The sequence below is a fragment of the Elephantulus edwardii genome, unplaced genomic scaffold (assembly GCF_000299155.1).
Source record: "Elephantulus edwardii isolate Elephantulus edwardi_28Jun2011 unplaced genomic scaffold, EleEdw1.0 scaffold00111, whole genome shotgun sequence".
Classification (NCBI taxonomy): Eukaryota; Metazoa; Chordata; class Mammalia; order Macroscelidea; family Macroscelididae; genus Elephantulus; species Elephantulus edwardii.
The window spans coordinates 5921038-5948877 of record NW_006399861.1 but is presented as its reverse complement, the minus strand read 5'-3'; the positions used below and the strand labels follow the sequence as shown (position 1 = coordinate 5948877).

Sequence of the window (27840 nt, the reverse complement as noted above, 5' to 3'; positions counted from 1 at the left end):
GATGTTGATAATTTTAGGAGTCTAGCTTGGATGTCTGAATCTAGGACCTAACTGACCTATACACTCATTTTGCCCCATCCTCTAACTGGAATGCCGGTGGCCCAGTGATAAGGAGCTACACTGCTAACCTGAAGACACACAGTTTGAGTCCACCAGCTGCTCCATGGGTGAGAGATGGGCAATCTCCAGTGTGACTTACTGCCTCTGATAATCCGCTAAAGGGTCAGCTATGAGTTCCAACTTGACAGTAGGTAACAACAATTTATCAACTTGGTACACCACAGGCAAACTTATATGTTCTCACTACTTTCACACAGACATATACACACATTCTTTTGTTTATACTGCTCTAGTAACTTTGTTTTCCTCTTAGAATAAATATTCTCTAAAGGTATGGCTGGCCAGCTCCCCCCTGCCTCCCGCATTTTCTATCACTGTGTCTATACTAGCCCATTTCTCCTGCTGCCTTTTTTCCTACAACAGCAGGAATTTGTGTCCCTTCTTTGTTCTGGTGGGTGAAACCTTCCACAGCTACCTAGTGTATTACCTCAATAGGGACTCTGATAGCTCCACACGTTTTCTGACTTTTTGGTTGGATCTTTGATAGTCTTTCTCTTCCTGTCTTCCCATATGTCTGCGGACCTTGGGGTGTCAGGGACTGTTGTGCTTTCTTTCGCTGTTGGATTCTGTTGTTAAGCATAGTGCCTCACACAGAATAATGTTCAAGAACTAGTTTCATTAGTTAATCCCTAACACATGATATGAGGAGGATTGAGAGCCATACTTGTACCTTTTAACAGTTAGCCTTTAAATTATGATTATTACTATTTTGTTGACCAGTTTGAGGTTCTCAGGCATGAATTCCAGCCTCTTCCCCATTTTTCTGGCTTTAGATTGATCAAGACTATCTCTTCCCTTTGCAATTCCTCTTCTCCATTCCACTCACCTCTTCATCCGTTTCCTTGACCCTGTAATTAGGTGACAGGTCAAGCCTAGAACACTTCACAGGTGTTCTTCCTACATCTAAATCCCACTTATCCCCAAATTCATACTCATCCCTTTAGCCTGAACTTAAATGTGCTGCCTTTTATACAGCTCTGCTACCTCTTTTCAGTCCTCCAGACATTCGGGGTGCCCTGACCCTTCCGCACCTATTCACCACATTCATAGGCCCCTTATGGTTACAATATGTTATGACTATCGCCATTCGCGCCTAACTAAGCTCTGAGCTATTTGAAAACAAAAGCTGATCTGAGCTCTTCCATCTCTAGACCTTGGCACTGTGCCTGACAGGCAATTGTAACTAAATAAATATTCATTGAATACATGAGCAAACACAAATCAATGCCTTTGTATCCAGAGTAAACTGCTTTTTTTTTACAGAGTAAATTGCTTTCTTAATACTAAAATCCCAGTGTGTAAATTGCAAGCTGATATGCTTCCTAAAAAATTACTGAATTGATATTGTTGTTGTTATGTGGCATCAAGTTGGAACTGACTCACAGCTGGCCCTCCAGCCAATTTACAGAGGCCGTCGATCTCTCCAGGGACATTGCCCATCTTCTCCTGAGGAGCAGCTGATCACTGAGCCATGTGCTTCTGGATCAGCAGTGCAGCACATTACCACTAGGCCACCTGAGCTCCATGAACTGACAGCAGAAGGGAAAAAATGTGTTTCTCAGAGACCTCAATATTCCCAGCTACTTTACCTGTCCTAAGTGAACATAGTTAACCAATTTGTATTTTAAAAATGCATAATAATGGGTTTTATTGTGAAGTTTAAAACAATATTAGGAGTATATGAGAAAAAATAATTTAATATTTACAAAGCAGAATACCAATTAGGAGGTTATCCACCACATCAACAATGTATACATTATGCCCTTCACAGAGTAGGACATAGACTGACTGAGAGTCCATAGTTACTTAGAGGCATCAACAAACCTCAATAAAGGAGCAGACTGGACTCTCTAAAATTCAGACCTTCTGTAACTAATGATATGTTTAGCTGTGTTTTGACATTTTATGGATTTTTTTTTACCCCCTCAGATTCAGTATGAATGCCGACTAGAGGAACAGGATCAGCTACTCGCCTCCAAGTCAGAGGAAGCAGCCCAGAACCTGCATGACAGCTCCTCTGTGGTGAAAGCTCTTGAGAAGGAGCTCAGCGATGTGAAGGAAGCCCATCAGGTCACTGTAAGAAGCCTTGAAGCTGAAATCAGCACTCTGAAACAACAGAATGCTGAGTTTGAACTGAAGAAGAACAATAAAGAGGATAAAGACTTTGAGTCTATAGAATTCCAGGTAGAACAGGCTCATGCCAAAGCTAAACTGGTACGGCTCAATGAGGAACTGGCTACAAAAACAAGGGAGATACAGGACCTTTCAAAAACTGTGGAGAGATTGCAGAAGGAGAGAAGAATGATGCTGACTAATCAGAACCCAAAAGGTAGAGAGGAAACATCCACCAGAAAGACGAAGAAAGACATTGTGCATGCAGGTAAAGGGAATGCCAGGTCTGCAAGAGCCCTGGGTGACGAGCTTTACCAACCACATGCTTTCTCTGATTCCCATACGTCAGAAGTTCTACAGGAAAACCTCACACTGAAAAATGAGCTACAGAGAGTCATTTTGGAGAGGAATGAACTCAAGATGAAATCTGAAGCAGCATCAAATCAGTTTGAAAATTCCATCAAAAGGTAAACCATGAAACTTTTTTTTAGAAATGCAGGGACATAAAAGAGATAGAAATTGAAAAATTATAATCCATACTCTCTGAATGCTTAACTTGAGTCTGAACTACATTCATAACTGAGAAATTGCTTTACATTGGTGGGCATTGATCTATTTTATGGTAAGGTTGCCTACTTGCTAGTAGTTTAGACTGAGGAATTTGATCCATTTCAATCCAAATTATGTCCTTGGGCCAGACCATCAGCCCTGCCTTTCTGGATATGTTGTTATGTGCTGTCGAGTCACCTGTGATTCATAGTGACACTGTGTACAACAGCCCTAAACCCTGCTCTATCCTGTGTCAATCTTATTGTCATCACTGAATTAATCCATCTCATCGAGGTCTTCATCTCCTGTGCTGTCCCTCCACCCTCCCAAGCATGATGTCCCTCTCCAAGGACTGGTCCCTCCTTACAAAATGTCCAAAGTCTGTCAGACAAAGCTTCAGAATCCTTGCCTCCAAGGAGCAGCCTGGTTTAACTCCGTCCAGGATGAACCTGTTCATTCTCTTAGCAGTAATAAATTGACCCACTGCATCTTTCTTACAAAGAAATGTCATCATCTGTGATTTCTATAAAGTGGACTTTAATCCAGCGATTAGTAAAATCAGATGACTGCTGAAGAAGAAAAAGCCTTCTCTTTTCTATTGTACTGTCAGACTGGTTCTGTGCTCATGGACCTCCAAGCTCTTTCAATCTTTCTCCTCTCTCTGTCTCCAGCTGCAGAGGACACACTCTCCCCTGAGCCTTCTGACATCCACAGATGATTCTTTCACCCAAATTCTAGTCTTCTTTACATTTTTCAGGGCCACTGTTCTATAGTTAGTCATTTCATTTCCACCACATTTCCTCCTAAATATGGCTTTCATACACAGCACTCCTAATAAACCTGTTCTTTTTCCCAAGTCCAGCAAGAAACTCCTACTCCATCCTCATTTTCCTTGTCAGAGTTAACACATTGCCCTTCTGAAGTGATTTCCCCTCTTAACCTCCATGACATGACAGCCCTAACCAAAACATCTGTTTCTTCATGACTTTCGTGATAGGCCTGTCCTACAAATTTAGCTTTCTACTAATTTTTGGTTAATGTTTTTACATTCTGGTATTGGTGTTTTTGTTGGGTTTTTTGGTTTTTTGTTTTATTTCTCTCTCTCTTCTGTGTTTCTCCATTGAGAACTCCATCCATTTGTATGGTCCCATGAACCACAATAATATTTACTTGCCAAGGCTTTTTCTCCTTCCTGAACCCAGAAGTTAGGCCTTCAGACACTTAATAGATTATACCTTTTGGAATCAGCAGTGCCTCAAGTTAGTACCTTAAACCAATTCTTTCCCAACTTCCCTCTTCTGCCTATGAATGTATTTTTCTATTGCTGGGTCTGGCTTTACTTTATTCCTTGGGTGTGCAGCCCATACATGCCTTCTTACAAATGTTTCACATTTTGCTGTCTTCTTAACGTAGTAAATCACTGCCAACTCCCTGGGTTAGTACATAATTTTCCTAATCTCCCTGACTTTAATTCTACCTTTCCAACTATCTGTCTTAAAAACCACTAATTCTGCATCTACTCACTTCAGATTCTTTTGTTATCAGAACTCATTTTCTCTGCCTGGAATTTCAAGTCTTATTTTACTACATGCCTCAGCACTTGTTGCTGAAGATCAAGGAATGCAGCCTTCAGTATGGATTGCGTCTCAATATCAAGAAAACAAAGATTCTTACCACTGGACCGATAAGTAGTTTCATGATGGATGGAGAGGAGATTGGAACTGTCAACAGCTTCATCTCACTTGAATCCACACTTAGCATCTTTGGTACCAGCAGTCAGGAAATAAGGAGACACATTGCACTGGGAAAATCTACAGTTAGGACCTTTCCAAATTATTGATGAGTAATTATGTCCGTTTGAGGACTAAGGTGCATCTGATTCAGGTCATAATCTTTCCGGGTACTTGCTGTGTACCTAAAAGGTGGAAAATGAATGAGTATAATAGAAAAAGAATTGACACCTTTGAGCTGTGGTGTTGGAGAAGAGAACAAACATACAACTTGGAGAGGGTGCAACTGGAGTGTTCTTCAGAGGCAGGAATGATGAGGCTTTGCCTCACATACTTTGGGCATGTTGCTAGCAGGGGCTATTCCTTGGAGAGGGACATGATGTTGGGAAGGGTGGAGGGTCGGCAAAGGAGAGGAAGACCCTCAACGAGGTGGACTGACATGGTGACTGCTGCAGTGGGCTCTTGTGTATTAGGAAGTGTGAGGATGATGTAGGATAATGCAAGGTTCAGATCTTTTGTTCATAGGGTCACTATGATTCATACTTGACTTGAGGGCACCTAACAACAACAAGCTTCAGTTGCATCATTTACTCATTACCTTTTGCACCTTCATTTTTTAACTTCTGCCTTCTCCACACACATTTCCTGAAACTTTCAGGAAATTTTCTGCTCCTACCTCAAATCCTATATATCTTATAATGTGTGCACATAAACATGTTCCTTGAGAACTGATATAAATGTATGCCTCTCTTGCTTCCCAATGACAGTGTGCTGTGAGAGCAAAATAAAAACAGAAAACAACCAGCAAATACTGACTGTCCATCGTGTCATGAATCTTCCTGGCAACTACTTAGAAAAGGTCACATTCTTTGCCAGAAATAATTTTAAGTCTCAATTTTCTATACATTTTCCTATTTGTTATTGTTATATGTCATACATATGTTATTGTTGTTATGTTAGGCACTTTCAAGTAGAGATTCAGAACATATGTTACTGTTTTTGTTAGGGACCTTCAAGCAACCCAGTTTACAGCAATTCTGAACCCTGCCCTACCCATTCTGATCATCTCCGACACACCTGGAGCCTTTTGCTGCAGTCACTGTGTTGGTCTATCTTGTTGAGGTCCTCCTCTCTTATCTTCACTCTCTACTCTTCCAAGCAAAATAGGGGAGGCCAGGTTTCACCATCTTTGGCTTCAGAGAGCCCTCTGGCTGTACTTACTCCAAGACCTATCAGATGGTTTCTTGGCAGTCAGTGGGATATTCAGCAACTCCACAACTCAAAGACATGAATTCTTCTGTTACCCTTAATTATTGTCCAACTTTCAGATCCATAGCAAATGATTTAAAAGACCATGGCCTGAATCTGATGCATCATAGTCTTCACACTGACATCATTGCTCCTTAGTATTTCGGTGAGATCCCTGACAGTGGATTTTTCCAGTGCAATTCCTCTCTTGATCTGCTTACTGCTGGTACTGGGAGTGTTGATTGTAGATCCAAATAAAATTAAATAATTGATTTCCAGCCCTTTCTCCATCTTTCACAACGTTGCCAGTGGTGAGGATTTTTGTCTTCTTGATGTTGAGATGTAATTTATATTGAAGGCTGTAGTCTTTGATCCTCTCCAGTAAAGTATGTCAGGTTACTTCCAACAAGCAAACTTGTGTCATCTGCATAGTACAAGTTATTTTTATTTATTTATTTTTACTTGTTGTGTGCTGTCAAATCAGATCCAACTGGCATATGAGGAGATTGCCCCTCCTTCTTGAGCAGAGCATCTGATGGATTCAAACTGTGAACCTTCAGGATTGCAGCACAGCTTTTTGCCACTAGGCCACCAGAGCTCCCTAGTATAGGTTATTGTTGAGCTTTCTTCCAGGTCTGATAGAATCCAGCCTCTCAAGTGATTTGTTTAGCATACGGATAGTTAATGGAGAAAAGATACAACACTGACATACACCTTTCCTGATTTTAAATCGTGCTGTATTCCCTTTCTCTGTTCGCACAACAGCTTCTTGGTCTAAGTATAGGTTTTGCATGAGCACTATTCAGTGTTCTGGGTTTCCCATTCTTCTCAGTATTAGTCATAATTTGTTATGATCCATGCAGTCAAATGCCTCTGCCTAGTTAATAAAACACAGATAAGCATGCTGCTGGTATCCTCTGCTTTCAGCCAGGATCTGTCTGACATCAGCAATGATATCCTTGATTCCAGAGCCTCTTTTAAACCCAGTTTGAATTTCTGGCATTTCTCTGTTAGTGTATTATTTTTTTTTAGCAGCACAACTCCTTAACCACTAGGTCACCAGAACTCCTTCCTCCAGTGATTAATAAATAATAATAGTAAACTCATTGAGCAATGAAGAACTGATATGAAAGCTTGTATAAAGTAATTGACACAGTAAATACTGGTGCCCTCTCTCCCTTTGCTTCCTTAATTTCCACCCTAAATTACAGGTTGAAATGTCACTTTTATTTGTTATTTTCTTTCATTTTCTCCATAGGATCAAGGAAGATACCACAGCACGAATCACATCTCTCAAAGCATCTCATCAGAGAGAGTTAGAGAAACTCCTTTGCCAAAATGCAATAGAAAATTCCTCTTCCAAAGTAGCTGAACTAAATCGTAAAATAGCAACTCAAGAGGTAAATGACAAAATGCTTTTTAATCTCTCTTTGATGTGAATATATGTCTTTTTTTAATTTTGAGGTTAGTGTTAGAAATGAAAAGTTATTTGTGTTTTCTTTTTTTAATTAGAATTCATGTTTAATTTTTCTGTTTTAAATTACACCTTGTAGGTAAGTGTTTATACCATTTTTTCCGTACATTTCTCAGATATACCTTCCTCTACATACATTGTAAATAACTAGTAACATGCAAATCATTCCCTAATACAATAAACTAACAGGTAGGTGGTTTACCTCCAACAACAAAGCATACAATCAGGCATACAAATATCATGGTGCAGAAAGCCCTTCTCTGGCTTCAACAGAGGTCTTTGGCAGCATGGTAGGATGAGGTCCTGGATAGAGGTATTTGGCACTGACAGTGGCTCAACTGGATCTTTGGTGGTGCTGGTGCTGGGCATGAGCCCAGAAATTGATGAGATACCAGTTGACATGTTTGAACTAACAGATGCAACCCTGGACAGGCTCACCAGATTATGCCAGGAAATTTAGAGGACAGCTCTACTATCTGAAAGAGATCCATATTTGTTCCCATTACCAATAAGGGTGATCCAACAGAATGTGGAAATTAGTAAACAATAACATTAAAATCATATGCAAGCAAAATATTGCTGAATATCATCCAAATATGCTTAGAATAGTACATTAACAGGGAACTGCCAGAAGTTTAAATTAGGGTTTAAAAGAGGCTACAGCTCCATGTTTATTTATCATTGCTAATGTCACATGGATTCTGGCTGAAAGCAGAGAATACTAGAAGAATGTTTCTCTGTGTTTTATTGACTGTGCAAAGGCATTTGACTATGTGGATCATAACAAATTATATCTAACATTGAGAAGAATGGGAATCCCAGAACACCTACTTAGGCTCATGCAAAATCTATACCTAGACCGAAAACCTGTTGACCAGACAAAATAATGTTTAAAATCAAGAAGGTGTATGCCACAAATGCATTCTTTATCCATACCTGTTCAGTCTGTTTGCTGATCAGATCTTTGAAGCTGGACTCTGTGAAGTAGAATGTGGCATCAAGATGGGAAGGAGATTCATCCACAACTTGGGTTACACAGATAGCACAACCTTGCTTACTGAAAATGAGGAGGACTTCAGACACTTTCTGCAGATCAAGAACTACATTCTTTAATATGGATTACATCTCAACATTAAGAAGACAAAACTCCTCACCTCTGGGCCTGTAGGCAACACTATGATTGATGGAGAAAGGATTGAAGTTGTCAGTGATTTCATCATGCTTAGATCAGCAGTCAAAACCTTGGTACCAGTAGTCACGATATAAGGAGAATTACTGCAAATCTACTATCAGTGATCTCTCCAAAATACTGCAGAGCAATGATGTCAATCTGACGATGAGAATACACATGATTCAGTTATTGATCTTTTCATTCATCTGCTATGCATCTGATAGCTGGACAGTGAATAAGGATGCCAAAAAAGAATTGATACCTTTGAGCTGTAGTATTGGAGAAGAATACTTACTATTTCATGAACTGCCAAAAGAACAGATAGATAGGTCTTAGAAAAGTGCAGCTAAGGTGCTCCTTGGAGGCAAAGATGGCAAAGTTTTGTCTCTCATACTTTGGACATGTTGCTAGGAGAAGTTGTTCCTTGGAAAGTGGCATCATTCTTGGAAAGGTGCGATGTAGGATCAGCAAAAGAGAGGAAGATCCTCAACGAGATGGATGGACACAGCGATTGTAGCAAGGGGCTCATGTGTGTCAGCAATTGTGAGAATGGTACTGCAGCAGTGGGCTCAAGTGTATCAGAGATGGTGAGAATGGCACAGAATCAGGCAGGGTTCAAGTCTGTTGTTCATAGGGTCACTATGCAGTGTACTCAGCTCAGTGGCACCTAAGAACAATAACAAGTTGATTTTAGAAAATAGTTAAAGGATATATCAAGAAGACTAGAAACTTTCTAAGGAGTAGTTGAACTTGAACATTGAGCCCTTTCCCACCAACTCAGACCCAAACAGCAAGTAATTATCTTAGTTCTTCCTGCCCATTACCTTTCATTCATTAAACAAATAATGATTTATGGTTTATAGGCATCAAGCACCTGGGATAAAATAAATGAGAGACACACACAGCTTTAGCTTTTACAAAGCATATAGACTTAGAAAAATTATTACTGAGAAGGCTGACAACTCATCGTTTTCTGGAATGAATGCTCCTTATTGAATATAGTTTATATCTATTTGGAATATCTGTGAATATTTACTGTCTGATCCATTTTCTCTGTAGAGTTACTTGACTGAAAAACAGCAGTCATATGAAACTTTTATCTACAGAGTGATTTTAAATAGTATAAAGAAAAGAGCAAGCAATCAAATGGCAAAATGTACACATCTGCACGTATATTGAGAGGCAGATGCAGATTGAAGTACTTAAGGATGAAACGTCAGTTCTGTAATTCAAATTAAAACAGTTCAATGGAGAAAAAGCATGCACACACATGCTCACACAATGCATACATCCATGCACATGTATATACAAAGAAAAGAAATGTAAACAGTTACTGAATCTAAAATGCCTACTGTACTGTCCTTTGCAAAATAAAATGTTGGTGAGAAAAAGAAATGAGCATAAAAAGAATTTTGATTTAATCTTTATACACCCCCCCCCAAAAAAAAATGAAATGCTCTTTACATTTAGGGAGCTCTGGTGGCCTAGTGATAAGGAGTTATGCTGCCAGCTTACAAGCATGCAGTTCAGATACACTAACTGCTCTGTGAGAAAGATGTACAGCCTTTTCCTGTGTGATTCATAGCCTCTAAATACTTACTGGAGGGTCAGCTATGAGTTGGTTCCAACTTGATGGCACAGAACAGAAAAATTTCAATTTCTATAGTCATTTTAATTTAACTTACAAATAACTTGCTATTCTTCCTTCATGAATGGGATACCAGTAGGCAATAAGAGCATTTTATCAGTTTCTCATGAGAAAGCTAATTTCTTAATGTCTGGTGCAATAAATATGCGATAGTCTCAGAATTATAAGGGTAACTTAATAAATTATGAGTTAGATATAATTCAGCACACTCTGATCATTAGAACACTAAAAGCATTGAGTTATTACTAAATTCAAATACTTTACTTGAATATATGTTCATATATTTCAATATCTAAAAATAGGAAACTAACATTGATGTCATGAATTATATTAAGCTTGTGTAATCTTCCTAAACAACAAAACAATATAAATCATACTAGTTAATAACCTCTTAAAAAAACTATTATTTCATTACAAAGTCTAAAGGTAATATTGGCCACTTTTGACAAAATGCCACCTTTCAGAATGTCCTGTGGAGCTCTTGTTCATCAGCATTTTTTTTTCACTTGCTTTAGCAACTTTACATTCAAAAGAAAGTTTCAAAGTCTCTTCTGATACCGATTTTGCTGTCTTTTCCTGACCTTTTGATTTTCTCACATCTAGAATCTTTGTTGTCATTTCACAATTCATCTAGCCTTTGGTTACTCATGTTCAGAGAAAGCTCCACTGAAACCTGGTCCCCGTGGGTGACGCTGCTGGTTAAACGCCTGTGACAGGTTCCACCATCACAGTCACATGTTAACCCCTCCAGGACAAATAACTGACCCACGATGGTGGCTTAGGACTTAGAACTGTTTCTTTATAAAAGATTTTTCAGGCTTTCAGAGGGAACCCACTATAGTGAAAGAGGCCAGCTAGTTCTAGAGTCAATTTATTTTTAGTATTTCAATTTTAAATCCTAGGAGAAACCTAATATAACCCCTTAATGAACTTGTTCCTGTAGCAGTCATTTGTTTAACAAGTGATGTTTCAATGTCAAGGGTTTTTAAATTAGTAAATAAAAGTAATGAATTGACTTTATTTCGATTTTTAAATAAGGTCAATTTCTTCAAAGGAAGTAGAATATTATTAACTCAGTTCTACTCATTTTTCAGGTACTTATAAAACATTTCCAAAATCAAGTTCATGAGCTGCAGGGTAAGCAAGAATCACTTGCAGTTTCTCAAGTTCGAGAAGAAATCCTACAGAATGAGGTAAAGAAGAACGGATTTTTTTTTTTTAATTGAAGTCTATCATTCATATTTTGGTATAAATTTTTTTAACTTAAGAAATGGACAGATGAAAATGACAGTCACATACCAAGCATATTTTTTAACTTACGTATGGAGAATATACCTGCCTAGATGAAACTCCAGTATTATTTAGAAATTGTTTTTACTTATGTTCAGGTTTTAAATGGAAATAGTTATGTTTCCATCCCTCGCAAAAAATGGCAAGGGGCAATTGTTTAATTATGCTAGACAGTAATTTAGATGTACAGCTCTTTTTATAGTAAGTACTAATGTTGCTAGTTTGGTGAGAAAATAGTTATAGCATGATTGGATCAACAGTAATATCAGGCAGTAGGTTTTTCTGAAAACTCTCCATTTTTATTATCCTTAGGTGACAGAGGGTTTGGGATGTTTTTGGTTGACTTGCTAGCTTGCTTTTTTTTTTTTTTTACTTTATACCTTTTCATTTTGTTCCCTTTGCTTTGTAGTATACATCTGTCATTTATCCCACTCTGCAATTCAGATAATATTATACCACTCTAGGTGTAATGAAGCTATGTGTATATTTCTATTTTTCCTTCCTCGTTATTGTGTTACATTGTATTCCCATGTCTCTTAATAACCTTACACTCTTTCTTTTGCTATAAGTCATGTAAATAGTTTAAAAAGATTAAGTATTTTCAAAACTGTCTTTTCCAAATAGCTATGCATTTACTGTTTGGGCGCTTTATTCCTTTGTGTAAATCTATTTTGTCCTTCTTGGATCCACAGTCAACACCCTTGGTGCCAGCAGTCAGGAATCAGGAGACATATTGCAATGGAAAAGTCTACTTGTCAGGGACTTCTTCAAATTACTGGGGAATATTGATATCAGTTTGAAAACTAAGGTGCATCTGATTCAGGTTGACAGAAAATAATTATGACAGAATAAGAATTGATGCCTTTATTTACATTGTGGTGTTGGAGAGGGCACTAAATGTCCCATGGACTGTCAAAAGAACATATCAGTATGTCTTGGAAAAAGTGCAGCCTTAAAGTAAAAATGCTCCTTAAAGTAGGGATAGAAAAACTTTGTCTCACATACTCTGGGCATGTTTCTAAAAAAGGCTGTTCTTTGGAGAGTGACATCATGCTTGTAAAGGTCCAGGATCAGCAAGAGAGGAAGACCCTTAAAATGGATTGACATAGTGACCGCAGCAATGGGTTCAAGTGACTCAGATGATGAGGATGGCACAGGGTTCAGATCTGTTCATAGAGTAACTATGATCATACTTGACAACACCTAACAGCAACAAGATATTCCTGACTGGCATAATTTTCCTTCTGTCTCAAGTATTTCCATTAACATTTTTGTTGTAGATATCTTCTGCCAGTGGATTATCTCAGCTTTTATATTTGTCTGAAAATCATCTTTACCATTTTTGGAAAAGCTTTTCAAAAAGTGTAGAACTCTTGACAGCTTATGGGGATTTTTTTGTTTGTTTGTTTTGATTTAGTTTGGTTTTGTCAATATAAAGATGTCTGTTACTGTGCATGAGCATAAGCTAATCCCCATAAAAGTGGAAATGGGAGGAATAAAACAGTAAAGAAACGGAGTGAGCTTGGAACGTGCTCCTTCAATGCTGCCCACCTAGTATGCACAGTTGTGTGGACGAGCAGGGAAGGGTTGTTGCCTTATGGAGCAGACAGTCAAGAAGAACCCTGGCTGATTGACTCAACCCCATGTTGGGGCTGGGGCTGACACCATCAGGTCTGGAATGCAAGGAGTGTGGACTCATGGCCTTGCAGCTGATAACCATTTGAACGTAACCATGGATGCCTAGGAATGCATTGACCAGAACCCATCCAGATGAAGAGAACTATGATGTTAGCTAGGCTTGATTGTTGCACCATGATGGCTTGCTCTGGACTAGTCTTTGCTTGTGGATGCATATGCTCTAAATTTCCAAGTTGGATAGAGGATTCTTCAGCTAAAAGGACATGCTTGTTCCCTCAGAGTACTGGTGTGATAGGGACGGGCAGATCATAAATTGGCTATCTAAAAGGAGGATATTCAAAACAACTAGGAAATACTATCTCATCCCAGCAACAATGGCAAAGTTCAGCAGGCCGGCAAACAACAAGTGCTGGTTAGGTGGAGAGATTGAAACTTTTATTCATTCCTGGTGGGAATGTGAAATGGTACAGCCACTACAGAAGGTTGTCTGGCACTTTCTCAAAATGTTAGAAATAGAAGCACTATTTGACCCAGCAATTCCACCATTGAGAATATACCCTAAAGAAACCAGAACCACAGCTTAAACACATGTATGTACACCCATGTTTATTGCTCCATTATTCACAGTAGCAAAGAGATGGAAGCCACCCAAGTGCCCATTAACAAATGAATGGATAGGAAAATTACTGTAGGTTCACCCAATGGAATATTATTCAGCAATGAAAAATAATGAACTCATAAAGCTTCACACAACATGGGAAAGCCTGGAGGACATTATGCTGAGTAAAATTCTCAATCACAAAAGGACAAATACTGCAAAACAATGTTGTTATTAAATTGGACAGACATAGAGGTGTTGCATATAGAATGGGAAAAAGAGTGGATAGATAATGAACACTGCATTATATCAGATGAGAGGAAGAATGAAAGGAATATATGACTAGTCATAATATGCATGACAGCAATCTGGAACAAGGGATGCATTGCGATAAGGATCTGGAGAGGGGGGAGGGGGAAGAAAATGTGCAAAAATAGGGGAAAATTAAAATGTTTTCTATGTTTAAAAAAATAAAAGGAGGGGAGCTCTGGTGGCCTAGTGTCAAGAAGCTGTACTGCAATCCCAAAGGTACACAGTTTGAATCCACCAGATGCTCTGCCGGAGGAGGGACAGTTTCCTCCTGTACCAGTCAGATCTGATTTGATGGTACTTGCACAAAAAATAATAAAATAAAATAAAATAAAATAAAAGGAGGATATTAGAGCATAAGGCATGAAGTAGCTGGCTTACACGCCTTCACAAAAGTTATTAGGAAGATGATTGTAAGGAGGGGAATCCACAATATAAATAAATGAAATATAGTGTAAATAACAACTGTATAAAACCTAGTGTAAATGCATGAAACATATGTGTTGTTGTCTATTGTATTTGAGTCAACACGATTCATAGCGATCCTATGAACTAAAGGCCTGAAGCCCCTTTACATCTATCAACATTTATCAAAGTTCATAAAGTTTCTGGAGGCATGTTATTTAGGAAGTAGATGCCACTCCTGTTTCTAAAACCTGTCATAGTACGTTATTGTTACATGCTGTTGAGTTGCCTGCAATGTATAGCTACTCTGTGTACAGCAGCTTTGAACCCTTCCCTGTCCTGAGCCAGTCTCACAAATTCTGACACATCAACCCCCATTGCCCCAGTGACTGTATCAATGCATCTCTTCCAGGATCTCCCTGTCTTGTGCTGTCCATCCACCCTTCTGAACATGATGTCCTTCATACAAATATTAATTTTTTAAAATGAGGGGAAATGTTTGGACAAAACCAAAAAGACATCACAGTTGCCTAAGTTCATAGTTTCTGATATAAAGGACATATTCTGCATATACACTGGATAGATTCTGATGTACAGAACATAGTGTCTATTTGTTTTCTCATTTCTCTGTATATATTTCTTTTCTCACTGGATGATTTTAAGGTGATTTTCTGTTTATACCCAAGTTTTAGTGCCTTTACTTCAGGGTGGTTTTCTGGGTTTTACACTTGGAGTTTATTGAGCTTCTTACATCCTGAATTTATAGTTTTCATCAATTTGCGAATTGTTGAACATTATTTAAATATTTTTTTTTTCTGTATCCCTGGGGTTTTTTTTTTCCTCTTTTTTCTAGTTCTCCAGAAAAAAATCTGATAAAAACATAAGACAAAGTGGATTTCAGAACAAGTAACATTCTAAGAGACATGCCTTAGAACACTTAGACTCATCTTTTTTCTCAAAAATTCTTTTTGATGGTGTGCATTACTACATCTTCCAGCTCACTGGTCTGTTCCTCCACTTTGCCTATTACGTTGTTGCTTCCATCCAAAATATTTTTTAATTTCAGTAATCATATATTTCATCTTAAATTCTTATCCCATCCTTTTTAGTATTCCATTTCTCTTATTTCCATGTTCATGTTCATCTCTATTTTCTTGAGAACATAAGGTATGTTAAGGATAATTATTTTAACATTCTTTTCCTTCAATACTATCATCTCTGTTATTTCTGAGTCTTATTAGTTTCTCTTCTGGTTTCCTTCTGACTCTTGCCTGTTAATTTTTTTATTAGGTTTTGGCATTATGGATTTTATGCTGTCAAGTGAATTTTATTTTTCTTTTAAATCATAGTAGGCTTTGTTCTGCCAAGTAGTTACTTGGGATCAGTGTCACCCTTTTAAATACCCTTTTTTATGGTGGTGCCAGAGCAGCCTCAGTCTAGGGCTAATGCAGTTCTAAGTGTAGTCTGAAGGGAGTTCTGATGGCTTAGTGGTATAGAATTGTGCTGCCAATGCCAAGACCCAAGATTTGAATCCACCAGCTGTTGGAAATAAAACACACCAGGGAAATTAAGGCACCACCCTGTTTTAGATACCCCAAGCTTACAAAAGCAGTGTTTCTTAGAATAATTATAACTCGTGTGCAAACCTTCCATGAGTCCTATAAGGGACATGACCTGTTGCAAGTCACTTCACGCTGGATAGCCCAGAGCCGCAGCTTCCGACCAAGTATTTCAGTTCATACAAAGTCTTCTGAGCCCAGATGAAGTCTATCAGTCAGCAGTGCTTTTCACCACGGGCAGTGTGTCTGCCATCACAGCTGACATTTCAGTCTTTATCCAGGGAGGATCAGAGGTAGGTTACTTCAACTCAAGGCCAGTTCTTCATGCAGAAGAAAAAACTGATAATGTTCCCCAGACTCCAATTCTCTGTTGAAAACACATTGTTGTCAAGTCAGAACCAACTCATAGCTGGCCCTGAAGTTGAGTTTTCAGAGGCTGTTAACAGCATGGGAGGAGATTGCCTTGTGAATTTCTCCTTTGGAGCAAAAACACCTACCTTAGAGTAGGCAGTACAACTTCTTGAATTCTAAGACTGATATTTTCCAGTGAATGAGAAGTATGGCATCTACTTCATCACATTCCTTTATTTATTAATTGAATGCATAGTTAGCAGATACCAGACCATATTGTATGTAGGCTTTTGGGATATAGTGATAAATAACATACTCAACATCTTCGCCGTCAAAGATCTTGCATTATGGTGGATGGGACAGGAAAGTACTCAAATAAACAAATACAAAGAGATTGTACTGTCTCCCAGCTAGCTACCTTTGCATTAAAGGTAAGTCACATGCCCACTTTTAAAGCAGTCATTGGCAGGAAAAACTGGACAGCCTATAATGAGTCTAAACTGATCAGAATTTGCCCCTGAGCCATGTTAATACCTGATCAGTGGCAAGGCCATTCCAGCAAAAGAGAATGGCTTCAGCCAGTTTGGTACTGGAATCTACTCCGGGAAAACTCACACGAGAGGGCCCAAGGCAGCTACCAGCACAGGACTCAGTGCTCAGTTATCTCTGCTTTCTATGCCTCTTTCATTTGTTAAATAAATTACAATAAAGCCACAAGTGATAACAGGTGGAAAAAAATTACTACTAGAATTACACAGAGCTGACTAAAGAACAGGAATCCATATTTATTCAAAATATTCTGTGTTTTGGGTACTATACTGTGCTGTGTGTTTTAAATGCATTGTCATGTAATCCTAAATATAATCCTTGACCAGTACGTTCTTGTAGCAAAACTGCATGCACCTAAGAAAATGCCCCAAAATAGATCTTACCCAACTTCTTTTGAGCCTTAATGGGGAGAAAATTGTCCAGTCGTCAAGATCTTCTTGAAATAGTGGGTCATCTCAGAGATAAGGTGAGCTTTTCTTTTGGGCATAGGAAATGAAAGCTATTTCTTACGCTAATAACTCAGGATAACTTGTCATACCCAGGATGCGCCTTAATGAGGAACATTTCATAGAGATGATGAATGTTCCTGGTTTTCAAACCAACCTCTTTATAAAATTACTGCATTTTAATCTTCTCTTTTGATTTATATAATGTTCTCAATGTTAGGTTACAAAACTCTTAGAAGAATTGAGAGAAGCCAAAGAAAATCATACACCAGAGATGAAGCACTTCATGGGCTTAGAAACGAAAATAAAACAGATGGAAAAGAGGCATGAGCAAAGAGAGCAGGAACTTCAACAGGTAAAAGAGTAGACCATATTTATATATTTGTATAGTACTCTATTTTCACTGTATCTAATTTCCTATGATTTTGACATCTCTCCAAAAAAAGTTCTTTCTTAAAGTATATCCACTGTATTTGAATCTTGACAATTTATACCTTTTGTATAAATGACTTTAATTTCAAATACCTCAGGATTGGTTTGTCTTGTCTAATGAAATGAAATGAAAAAATACCGTATGTCATATGTAGCTCTGGTTGCCTAGTGGTAAGAATCTGTGCTGGAATCTTAAAAGTACATGGTTTGAATGTCTATCATGTTCTTATCTATTGCTAGGTGGCTTAAAATTTATCCATATTTGTTCTGGGAACACATGGAGAACAATGTTCCATTCTTCTAAATTATTTCAATGAATGAATATAAGAAATAAATTTCTAGTATGTAATATATATCCATCCACTTCCATAATAGCTTGCCTCCGGGACACTCTGTGAACCTGGAGGAAGGATGAAAGGCACCCAAGCATCGAGGACTCTCCTTCATAGGGTCACTATGAGTCACCTGCGACTCAACGGCATTTAACAACAACTATATATCTAGCACTAGTAATAGGATTATTATCCTTAATTACAAACATAAAATAATAGACATTTAAAATGACAAAAGAGTTTATAGCCGCCTTGGTGCTGGTATTTATCTTTGCTTGACCAAGGTGAATTTATATAAAATTTGAAAACTGATAATATTATTGACTTGCAGGCTTTATTGTTAACTCGAATGCCACAGGGAAATACCAGCTGTATGTAAACATATCAAGATTCTCATTAGGGAATTAAGAAATGAGTTTGAAATGGGCAATGATTAATAGATTTTTGAGAGATTAATAGATTAATGAGAATAATGTGATAGATTTTTCATTTCTACTATTATACTTGTGAAAGTCATTTTTTAAAATTTTTTTTATTTTATTATTTTGTGTGTGTGTGTGTGTGTGTGTGTGTGTGTGTGTGTTCCATCAAATCGGATCTGACTGGTACAGGAGGTGATTGCCTCTCCTTCTCTGGCAGAGCGTCTGGTGGGTTTGAACCACATATCTCTGCAATTGCAGTGCAGCTTCCTGCCTCTAGGCCACCAGAGCTCACCTACTTATGAAAGTCTTTCAAAAACCATATTCTAAACTCACTGCAAATCAACGGTAGTAGAATTAAGGCATCAAAATGTACCACTGTTTCACTAGAATGTACCCATATAAGTTGTCCACAACTATATTTATGATTATATCCTAACTTACAATAGGTTTATACTGTGTTAAGACCTTATTACAAATAGTTGTTTTCTAGTCTTATACACAAGTGGGTGGAAGAAATTATTGTGTGTATCAATAAAGATAAAATTTACTGATACATGCTTATTGATACACATAAAATTTATATATATATTTATAATTTAATATCATTTATATGTGTATATTGATATCTGTGTATCAGTATCATTTATGTAGTACACATACATAATGTAACTACTGGTGGCATAGTGGTTCACGTGTTGACTGCTAACCAAACTATCAACAATTCGAACCCAATAACCACCCTGCCATGTGGGGTCACTGTGAGGCAGACACACTAAATGCCATTGGGCTTGAGCTTTAGTTGCTCAACTTTCTTATCTATCAAATGGTGATAAATCATAGCACCTGCCCCCTACTGTGTTGATAGTGTTGAATGAGTTAACTTACGTAAAATATATAAAACAGGGCCTGGCACTTGATGCATGCTATGGATGTTTGTTCTTACTATTTTTACTGTTATGCTGTATGATTAATCATATGTCGCGACACTTAATTGTGCTAATGCGAAACCTATTCATTTTGCCTGAACCAAGAGACTGTTGTCTGAACAGAGCAAAGGAATACTTTTTGTTGTGTACCATCAAGTAATAATGCACCCATAGCTGGCCCTCCAGTGGGTTTTCATAGGCAGTAAATCACCTGTGAGGAGATTGCTCATCTTTCTCCCTCAAAGCAGTTTGTGTATCTGAATCACATGGATGGAGAAAAGACTGAAATTGTCAACAATTTCATCTTACTTGGATCCACAAGCAACGCCCTTGATATCAGCAGTCAGGAAATCAGGAAGCGTATTGCATTGGAAAAGTCTGTAGTCAGGGACTTCTCCAATTATTGAGGAGCAATGATGTCAGTTAGAAGACTAAGATGCCATTTAGTTTTTTCCCTCACTTGTTGTTCCTCTGAGAGCTGAACAATTAATAAGGTTTACAGACGAATTGATGGCTTTGAGTTATGGTGTTGGAGAACAGCACTGAATATCCCATAGACCACCAAAAGAATAAACAGATATGTCTTGGAGAAAGTACAGCCTGAGTGCTCGTTGGAGAGGGACATCATACTTAGAAAGATAAAGAATCAACAAAAAAGAAGATGACCCTCAATGAGATGAATTGACAGTGACTTCTACAATGGGCTCGAGTATGTCAGAAATAATAAGCATAGGACAGGGTTTGGATCTGTTCATAGGGTCACTGTGAGTCATACTCGACTTGGTGGCACCTAACAACAACAGAAGCATTATGATGAACCCTGTGAGAGTCAGAACTCGATGGAACTTCCTCTCTTTTGTAGGCCCCACAAGTTCTTCCCCTTTGACAGGGTTCAGTCTTACCAGTTTTCTATTAGTGGAAAATCTTTGTGTTTTGTTTTCTCTGTTTATATAAGCTTTGGGTTTTCTTTTGTACACTATACCTACGTTGCTATCCTGAGGAGACATTATTTGGATGTTCAGATTCATAGCAAGCGATTAGATATTCTTATTTTAAATGGTGGTAGTGTTTTATTCACATTATTTAAAAAATTAACTAGAAAACTTTATATAATAAAGTTTTTAGATTATAAATTTTCCACCTCTTAACCTACAAAGCTTATTTGCTGGGCAGAGTCTCGCCCGTTTGTTACGGCTGCCACTCTTCCTCCCTCTAACAGTCAGTCCTGTCACACTCACCATTGTCCATCTCAACTCTTGAAAGTGGTAATTGTTGTTCAGCCACAGGGTGAATTGTAGTAGTAATATGTTTTTGTTTTTTGTTTTTCGTTTTTTTAATTTTCAGATAATACAGCAAACTCGCCAAGTAGTAGAAACTGAGCAAAACAAGGAAGTGGAAAAATGGAAACGGCTTGCACAGTTAAAGAACCGAGAGCTGGACAAGTTTCGCACGGAACTAGACTCAATCTTAGATGTTCTCCGAGAGCTGCACCGACAGGGCCTAGTTGTTCCTGTCACTTTTTCAAATGAAGCGAATGCACTAGAGTATTAGTAGAAGTCTCACTTCACAGGAAGTGCTGATACATGGCTTATGCTACTATCTATAGTTTTCCAGAAGAACTAGTCCTTTTTGTTGTCAGAAACCAAACAATAAAAATTATCCTGAACTTCTAAGAGTTAAAAAACAAACAAACTAAAAACCAACCATCAAGGTATATTTTCCTGAAAATAATTATCCAGTCATATTTTAATTCATATTTTGTAGTAAATTATTATGACTAAAGAGGTTCACGATAAAACACCTTACTTATATGGTAGAAATGCAAAGAAAAGGAAATCCCCCCACACTAAATGTTATGTTGTTTTTATTGACCAAGTCTATATTAACTTTATTTTTGCCACAAGAGCAGCTCTCTTTTTTCTCCATCTTGTGGAAAAGTGCAGTGGAATATGAGTGCAGTGGGTGGGAGGTCACTGAATGTAGAGTGTCCTAATTTACACACGAGTTCTTATTTCTGCTCAAGTAGACAGTTAATCCTGTTGATATCCTCCACTTTTCCACTCCTCTTCCCTTAACTCTCTATTGCAGCTATTTGTAAAAATAAACAATAGGGAGATTTAGTTTATCCATTGTTTTAGTCTTAATTTAAAATGTGGCATAAGGTGTATATCTTAAATGCCAGTCATATTTTTCGGTACCTTTGAAAATTATAAACAGAGGTTAAGATTTATACTTTGTTTTAAAAGTAATATGATCCATTAGAAAAATTACAGACTGGATTGTTAGTTCTTATATTTCCCATTTCTAAAGACAAATAACATATAGAATTTATAGATAGTTTAACCCTTTGTTTTCCAATTTCTAGTCCCACACAGAAAAGAAATGTGAGCTACAGGTGTAATTTTTAATTTTTCAGTTATTATCCTTAAAAAATATCAACGAGGTAAAATTAAACTAATAAAGTTTATGTTTTCTAATATAAAATATCAGTATGTATGTAAAATTTGTAATTTTACATTCTTTTATTCATACTAATCTTTGAAATCTAAAGTATATATTTTTTTATTTTTTTGAAATCTAAATATATTTTGCATTACAGTACAGTTCCAGAATATAGATTAGAGAGAATCATTTCAAAGCACTAGTGAAATAAGTCTTAGTAAAATTATGGATGTGAGATGTAGTAATTTGCTAAATATAAGGAGTTCAATTATTATCTTGATGTACAGCACTTTTTAATATCATTTTTCTAAGAAGGTAAAAAAGCATTAAAGTTTGTTATTTTTTATGTGGAAAAACTTAAGTTATAATATAAATATTCTATTTTGGTTATTATATGAGTGTGCTTTTTTTGTATTGTCTACATGCCTACATATTAATACATAGTTGCATCCACCTCTGTCTCGATTCTCTTGATTAACTGTCTTCATAGATTATTCATTCCAAGTACAAATGTGACTGATGCTGAAGCACAAGGGAATGAAAACATCAACTAGATTTTGACTGAAAAATAGTGCATCCTATTTTGGTGAGAGTCAACATTTAGGGATAAGTTGTATACACAGCAGATCGTCCATTCTGTTTACATGAAAGATGTTTAAGTAGTGGCAAAGCTGTTGTAACTAAAAATGTCATGAGCCATTCCCCACACCTTAGTCACCAGCTTTAGTGTTCATGATGAGTAAGAGCACAAAATAGAGACACCTTTAGGCTTTTTTCTACAAGAAGGAAAATTTGTGGGAAAATTTCTTAAGGTCCGTGTCCTCCCACCAATTCTATCCCACTCAGGATTGAGGCAACCCTAGGGCTTTTCCCTTCAAGAACCTTATACCAAGAAGCAGGTGATTGACACGACTACTTTGTTGCAGCAATTTTGAATAGATGGATTTAAGAGCCTACTGCATGCCAACTTCTTGTCAGTTACCATAGGGTCAATTCTAACTGCTGGTCATCCTATGTGTGCAGCACAGAATTGCTCCACAGCGTTTCAAGGTGTGGCCTTTCAGGAGCGGATCACAGGGCCTCTCTTCCTACACATCTCTGAGTGATGGAATAGTATATTCCAGCTAGTAGTCAAGTATCCATGCAGGGATTTCATGACAGCATTTATTCATAAACCTGATAAGTCTAGGCTTTAACACTGGAGCTCATTACAGAAATCCTAAACTTGAGGTTTTATATACCCTGTAGGGAAAACAGCTATATCCACAGGCATCTTTAACATACGTATTCTTACATAGTACAAGGACACTTTATGGTAACTTGGCTATTTGGATGCTGACTGCTTTGAAGAACTTCCTGGCAATGAACAATGAAAAGAGCGAAGTTTTCTGGCTTTCCAACTTCACTGACAATTCTATTTTAGTATTGAGATCCATCTGATTAATAATAACCTTTCCTTTCATTTTCTATAAAAGACTAATCAAAAACATATGTATTCGCACTCAACACATGTCCAGCTTGGAAGAGATGAAATCATAGCCCTAATTAACCTATTTTCTCCCTTTAGCCTAAAACATAATAGATCCTTTTTCTCTTTCTAGATTTGCTGAAAACTTTAATCACAGCTACATAAGTAGTTCTGTGTAGTAAGGCAAAGCCAATACTTATTTCCTACCCATATCTACTTCCTTTTTGCTGTTAAGAACTAGACTGGTTAGAGGAAAAGCATTAAGGAGAAGGAGAAATTACAGAAGGGAGAAAAGCCTCAATTTTCATAGAATAAAATAGGTTGCTAATACGTTCAGAGAAATGGTCAGGACTTTGCAGAGAAGCAAATAAATAATTGAGGACATACTGTGTTTTGTGCTGTCCAGGGGATGGCTCATAGCAACCGGGTGAACACCAGATCTGAACCATCGTCTTTATCTGACATGCTCGAGCCCTTTGTTACTGTCACTGTGTCTCATCCTCTTTCTCTGACCCTCCAGCTTTCCCAGCATGACGTCTTTTACCAAGGACTGGCCCCTCCTGATGTTGTTATTATGTGCCGTCTAGTCGCTTGCGACTCATAGCAACCCTATGTACAACAGCTTCATTATCTTTGTCTACAAGGAACACTCTGGCTGTACCTTCTTCAAAATGTATCTGTTTGTTCTTTTAACAATCTATAGGATCTTCAGCACTCTTCTCCAACACCACAGTCCAAAGGCATAAAGTTCTTCTTCTGTCATTCTTAGTCACTATCCATCTCTCAGATGTATAGCAAGTGACTGAAGACCATGATCTGAATCAGACACACCTTAGTCTTCAAACTGGCATCATTGCTCCTCAATAATTTGAAGAGGTCCCTAACTACAGATTTTCCCAGTGTCACTTGATATCCTGATTGCTGGCACCAAGAGTATTGAGTGTGGATCCAAGTAAGATGAAGTCATTGACACTCTCAGTCTTTCTTTTCCAGCATGATGTTATCTGTAGTACAGGGGAAAGGTTTTTTGGGTTTTGACATTGAGATGCCACCAATCCATGTTAAAGACTACAACATTTTACCTCTGCAGCAAGTGCTTCAAGTCCTCTTCACTTTCAGCAAGCAAGGCTATATCATCCACATAACGAAGGTTACTGATAACGTGTTTCTTAAATCATGATGCCACTTTTTTTCTTCACAGATTCCAGCTTCTTAAATAATTTGCTCAGTATACAGGTTAAATAGATGAGGAGAAAGGATATAACCCTGATACATACTTTCCTAATCTTACACCATGCTGTGTTCCCTTGCTCTGTTCATTCAACATTTTCTTGATTTAGTTAGAGGTTCCACCTGAGCACAATCAAGTGTTCTGGAATTCACATTCTTCTCAACATTAGCCATAATTTGTTATGACCCACACAGTTAGATGCTTTTGCATAGTCAATAAAGCACAAATAGACATTCACTTGGTATTCTTTTCTTTCAGCCAGGTTCTATCTGACATCAGAAATGGTATCCCTAGTTCCACAGCCTCTTCTAAATCCAGCTTGAATATCTGGCAGTTCTCTGTGTACTGTTCAGTTTCTGAATGGCCTTCAGGAGTATTTAGCATATATGTGATATTGATGATATATTTCAATAATTTCTGCATTCTTTTGGACCACTTTTCTTGGGAATGGGAACAGACTTGGATCTCTTCCGTTCAGTCAGCCAGACACTAGTCCTCCAAATTTCCTGTCATAGACTGGTGAACACAACCTGGGCTGCATCTGTCATTTAAAACATTTCAATTGGTATCCTATTGATTCCTGGAGCTTCCCCTGCCCCCCCACACACACACACCAAATTGCACTGGAAGTCAGCTGTGAAGGACCTCTCAAGCGTACTGAAGAGAAACGACATCAGGCTAGAGACTACGGTGCACCTGATCTGAGCCATAGTCTTCACAATTATGTGTTATACATCGGAGATTTGAACAGTGACTAGGGATGATAGAAAAAGAATTGATACCTTTGAGTTGTGATGCTGGAGAAGAGTGTTGAATATACCATGGACTGCTAGGAGAACAAACAGGTTTGTCCTGGAGAGGGTGAAGCCAGGCTACTTCTTGAAATCAAGGATTCTGAAGCTCCATCTGACATACTTTGGGCATGTTACGAGGAGGGACTAGTCCTTGAAGAGGGACATCATGTTTGGGATAGTGGAGGGATGGCAGAGGAGAGAAAGACCCTCGATGAGATGGATCGATTCTGTGATTGGGGTGGTGGGAATGAGTGTGTCAGAGACGGTGAGGTTGGCACAAGATAGAATAGCGTTTAGGGCTCTTGTACATAGGGTCGCTATGAGTCACAAATGACTCAATAACACATAACAACAACAGTGCCTTCAGAGCATCTTGCATTTCTTCCTTCATTATCTTTGGCTTTTGATCATATGGTATTTCCTGAAATATTTCAGTGTCTGCAAATTCTTTTGATTCAGTGACTGTGTATTCCCTCCATCTTCTTTCAGTGTTTTCTGGGTCATTCACCCATTTTACCACATCATCCCTAAGTATTATAACTCTAGGCTTGAGTTCGTTTTTTAGTTCCTTCAGATTGAGAAATACTGAGTGAGTTCTTAAGTCTCCAATTCGTATTCTCTGCACACTCTGTTATAGTAATTTTGTTTTCTTGAGCTACCCTTTAAAATCTATTGAGCTCTTTTATTTCATCATATCTTCCCTTTATTTTTGGTGCTCCAGTGTAATTTTCAGGGTCTCATATGAAATCCATTTTTTCCCCTTTCTCCTCTGTCTTTTTAGTAACTTTTTGCTCTCTTCATGGGTAATATCTTTAATCTCATCCCACAATCATCTGGTCTTCAATCATTGATACTCAATGCCTCAAACCTAAACTTAAGAGTTATTTTTTTAAATTCAGTTAAAATAGGCTTAAGAACATATTTTGGTTCTCGTGGGCTTGTTTTAATTTTCTTCAGTGTCAGTCTGAACTTGCACATGAGATGTTTTGTTCCACAGTTCTGGTTTGGTTTTGACAGTTGATATTGAACTTCTGCAATGATTTCATCCACAATTGTAGTCAATATGATTCCTGTGAGTCCATGTGTAAAGTTGTACTTTTTTGGAAATGTTTTTTAGAAAAGGTATTTGCAACAGGTTCTTCCTACAGAGGATAAAACCAGGCTGCTTCTTGGAGGCAAGGATGCTGAAGCTTTGTCTGACATACTTTGGTCATGGTGCAAGGAGGGACCAGTCCTTGGAGAGGGATGTCATGCTTGGGAGAGTAGAGGGACAGTAAAGAGAGGAAGACCCTTCATGAGATGGATTGATTCAGTGACTGGGGTAATGGGACTCGTGTGTCAGAAACAATAAGATTGGCACAGGATAGAACAGGGTACAGGACTGCTGTACATAGGGTGCCTATGAGTTGCAGATGACTTGATGGCACATAACAATTTGCAATGAAAACCAAGTAGTAGTAGGTGGGTACAATCTAGTTCTTCTGGTCGTAGAAGAGTGAAATTTGAACAGCTGCTTAATCTTTTGGACTAATTGTTCCTATATGTCTTTGCTCTTCTTCCCTACTTTTTGCTCTGGGTGGGGAGAATGACAGTTGTGATCTATTAACTACCTTCCTTTTTCCCCTTGAATTTCATCTACAAATGCAATACTCCTCCACTCCTTACCAATCCCACTTCTAGCAAGATCTAGTAGGATACTGCATCTCTACATTTTCTCTTTCCAAAATGCCAGCATGTATTCACAATTCCTACTGGCGTGACCATTCCAATCACTCATTATAAATTTCAGTATGTCTAAAGCTAATTCTTCCTTCCCATCCTACATTCTACCCTCATAAACCAGCCAACCACTCCCCTAGGTCTGTTAGCCATCCTCTTCTAACCTTTGAGACCTTAACTAACCTTCACCTATGAGGAGTTCATAAAAACTGTAGCTAGTTTTTTGATCTGCTACTAATTTAAAGCTGCTGTTGTTGTTGATTGCCGTCAAGTTGAGCATGATTTATAGCTACCCAATGAGCAAAAAACCTGAAGCCTTTCTATAACTATCATCATTTCTCAAAGTTCATGGAGTTTTAGTAAGTGGATGGCACTCCAGCACACTTAGAGAATACTAACAGATATAGCAACTGAGTCAGAGCCCTACAATTCAGAAACCCAAAGGAGAAGGAATAATTGCAAGCAGAAACTCATAATTGGAACATAGAATGTGAGAAGCATGAATGTAGGAAAACTGGAAATTGTTATGAAAGAAATGGAATGCATAAATATTGACGTATTAACGAAATAAGATGGATTGGCATGGGATAGTTTGAATCAAATGATCATATGATCTATACTGGAGATGAAAAGGTAAGAAAAAACGGGGTTGCTTTCTCAATGAAAAAGGCTGTTTCTAGATACATCGTGAAATACAATATTGTGAATGACAGGATAATATCCATATGCGTACAATACCACTATCATTCAAATTTATGCACCTGCAACCAGAGCCAAAAAGGAGGAAATAGACGTTTTCTACCAACTGTGGGAGTCAGAACTTGATCGAACATGTAAACAATTAAAAATGATGGGTGACTGGAATGTGAAAGTTGAG

The 27840-nt window shown here is 37.9% G+C and overlaps 1 protein-coding gene across 1 annotated transcript in view; it reads left to right on the top strand.

The window, feature by feature from the left end:
- KIAA1009 (KIAA1009 ortholog) overlaps positions 1–20860 on the top strand; it is a 117201-nt gene extending 96341 nt beyond the window's left edge. The window contains exons 22-26 of the mRNA XM_006892164.1: positions 2050–2699; positions 7018–7159; positions 11147–11245; positions 17418–17552; positions 20654–20860. Coding sequence (XP_006892226.1) covers positions 2050–2699; positions 7018–7159; positions 11147–11245; positions 17418–17552; positions 20654–20860 — 1233 coding nt within the window. The remainder of the gene's footprint in view (positions 1–2049; positions 2700–7017; positions 7160–11146; positions 11246–17417; positions 17553–20653) is intronic.
- The last annotated feature ends 6980 nt before the right edge of the window (positions 20861–27840 follow it).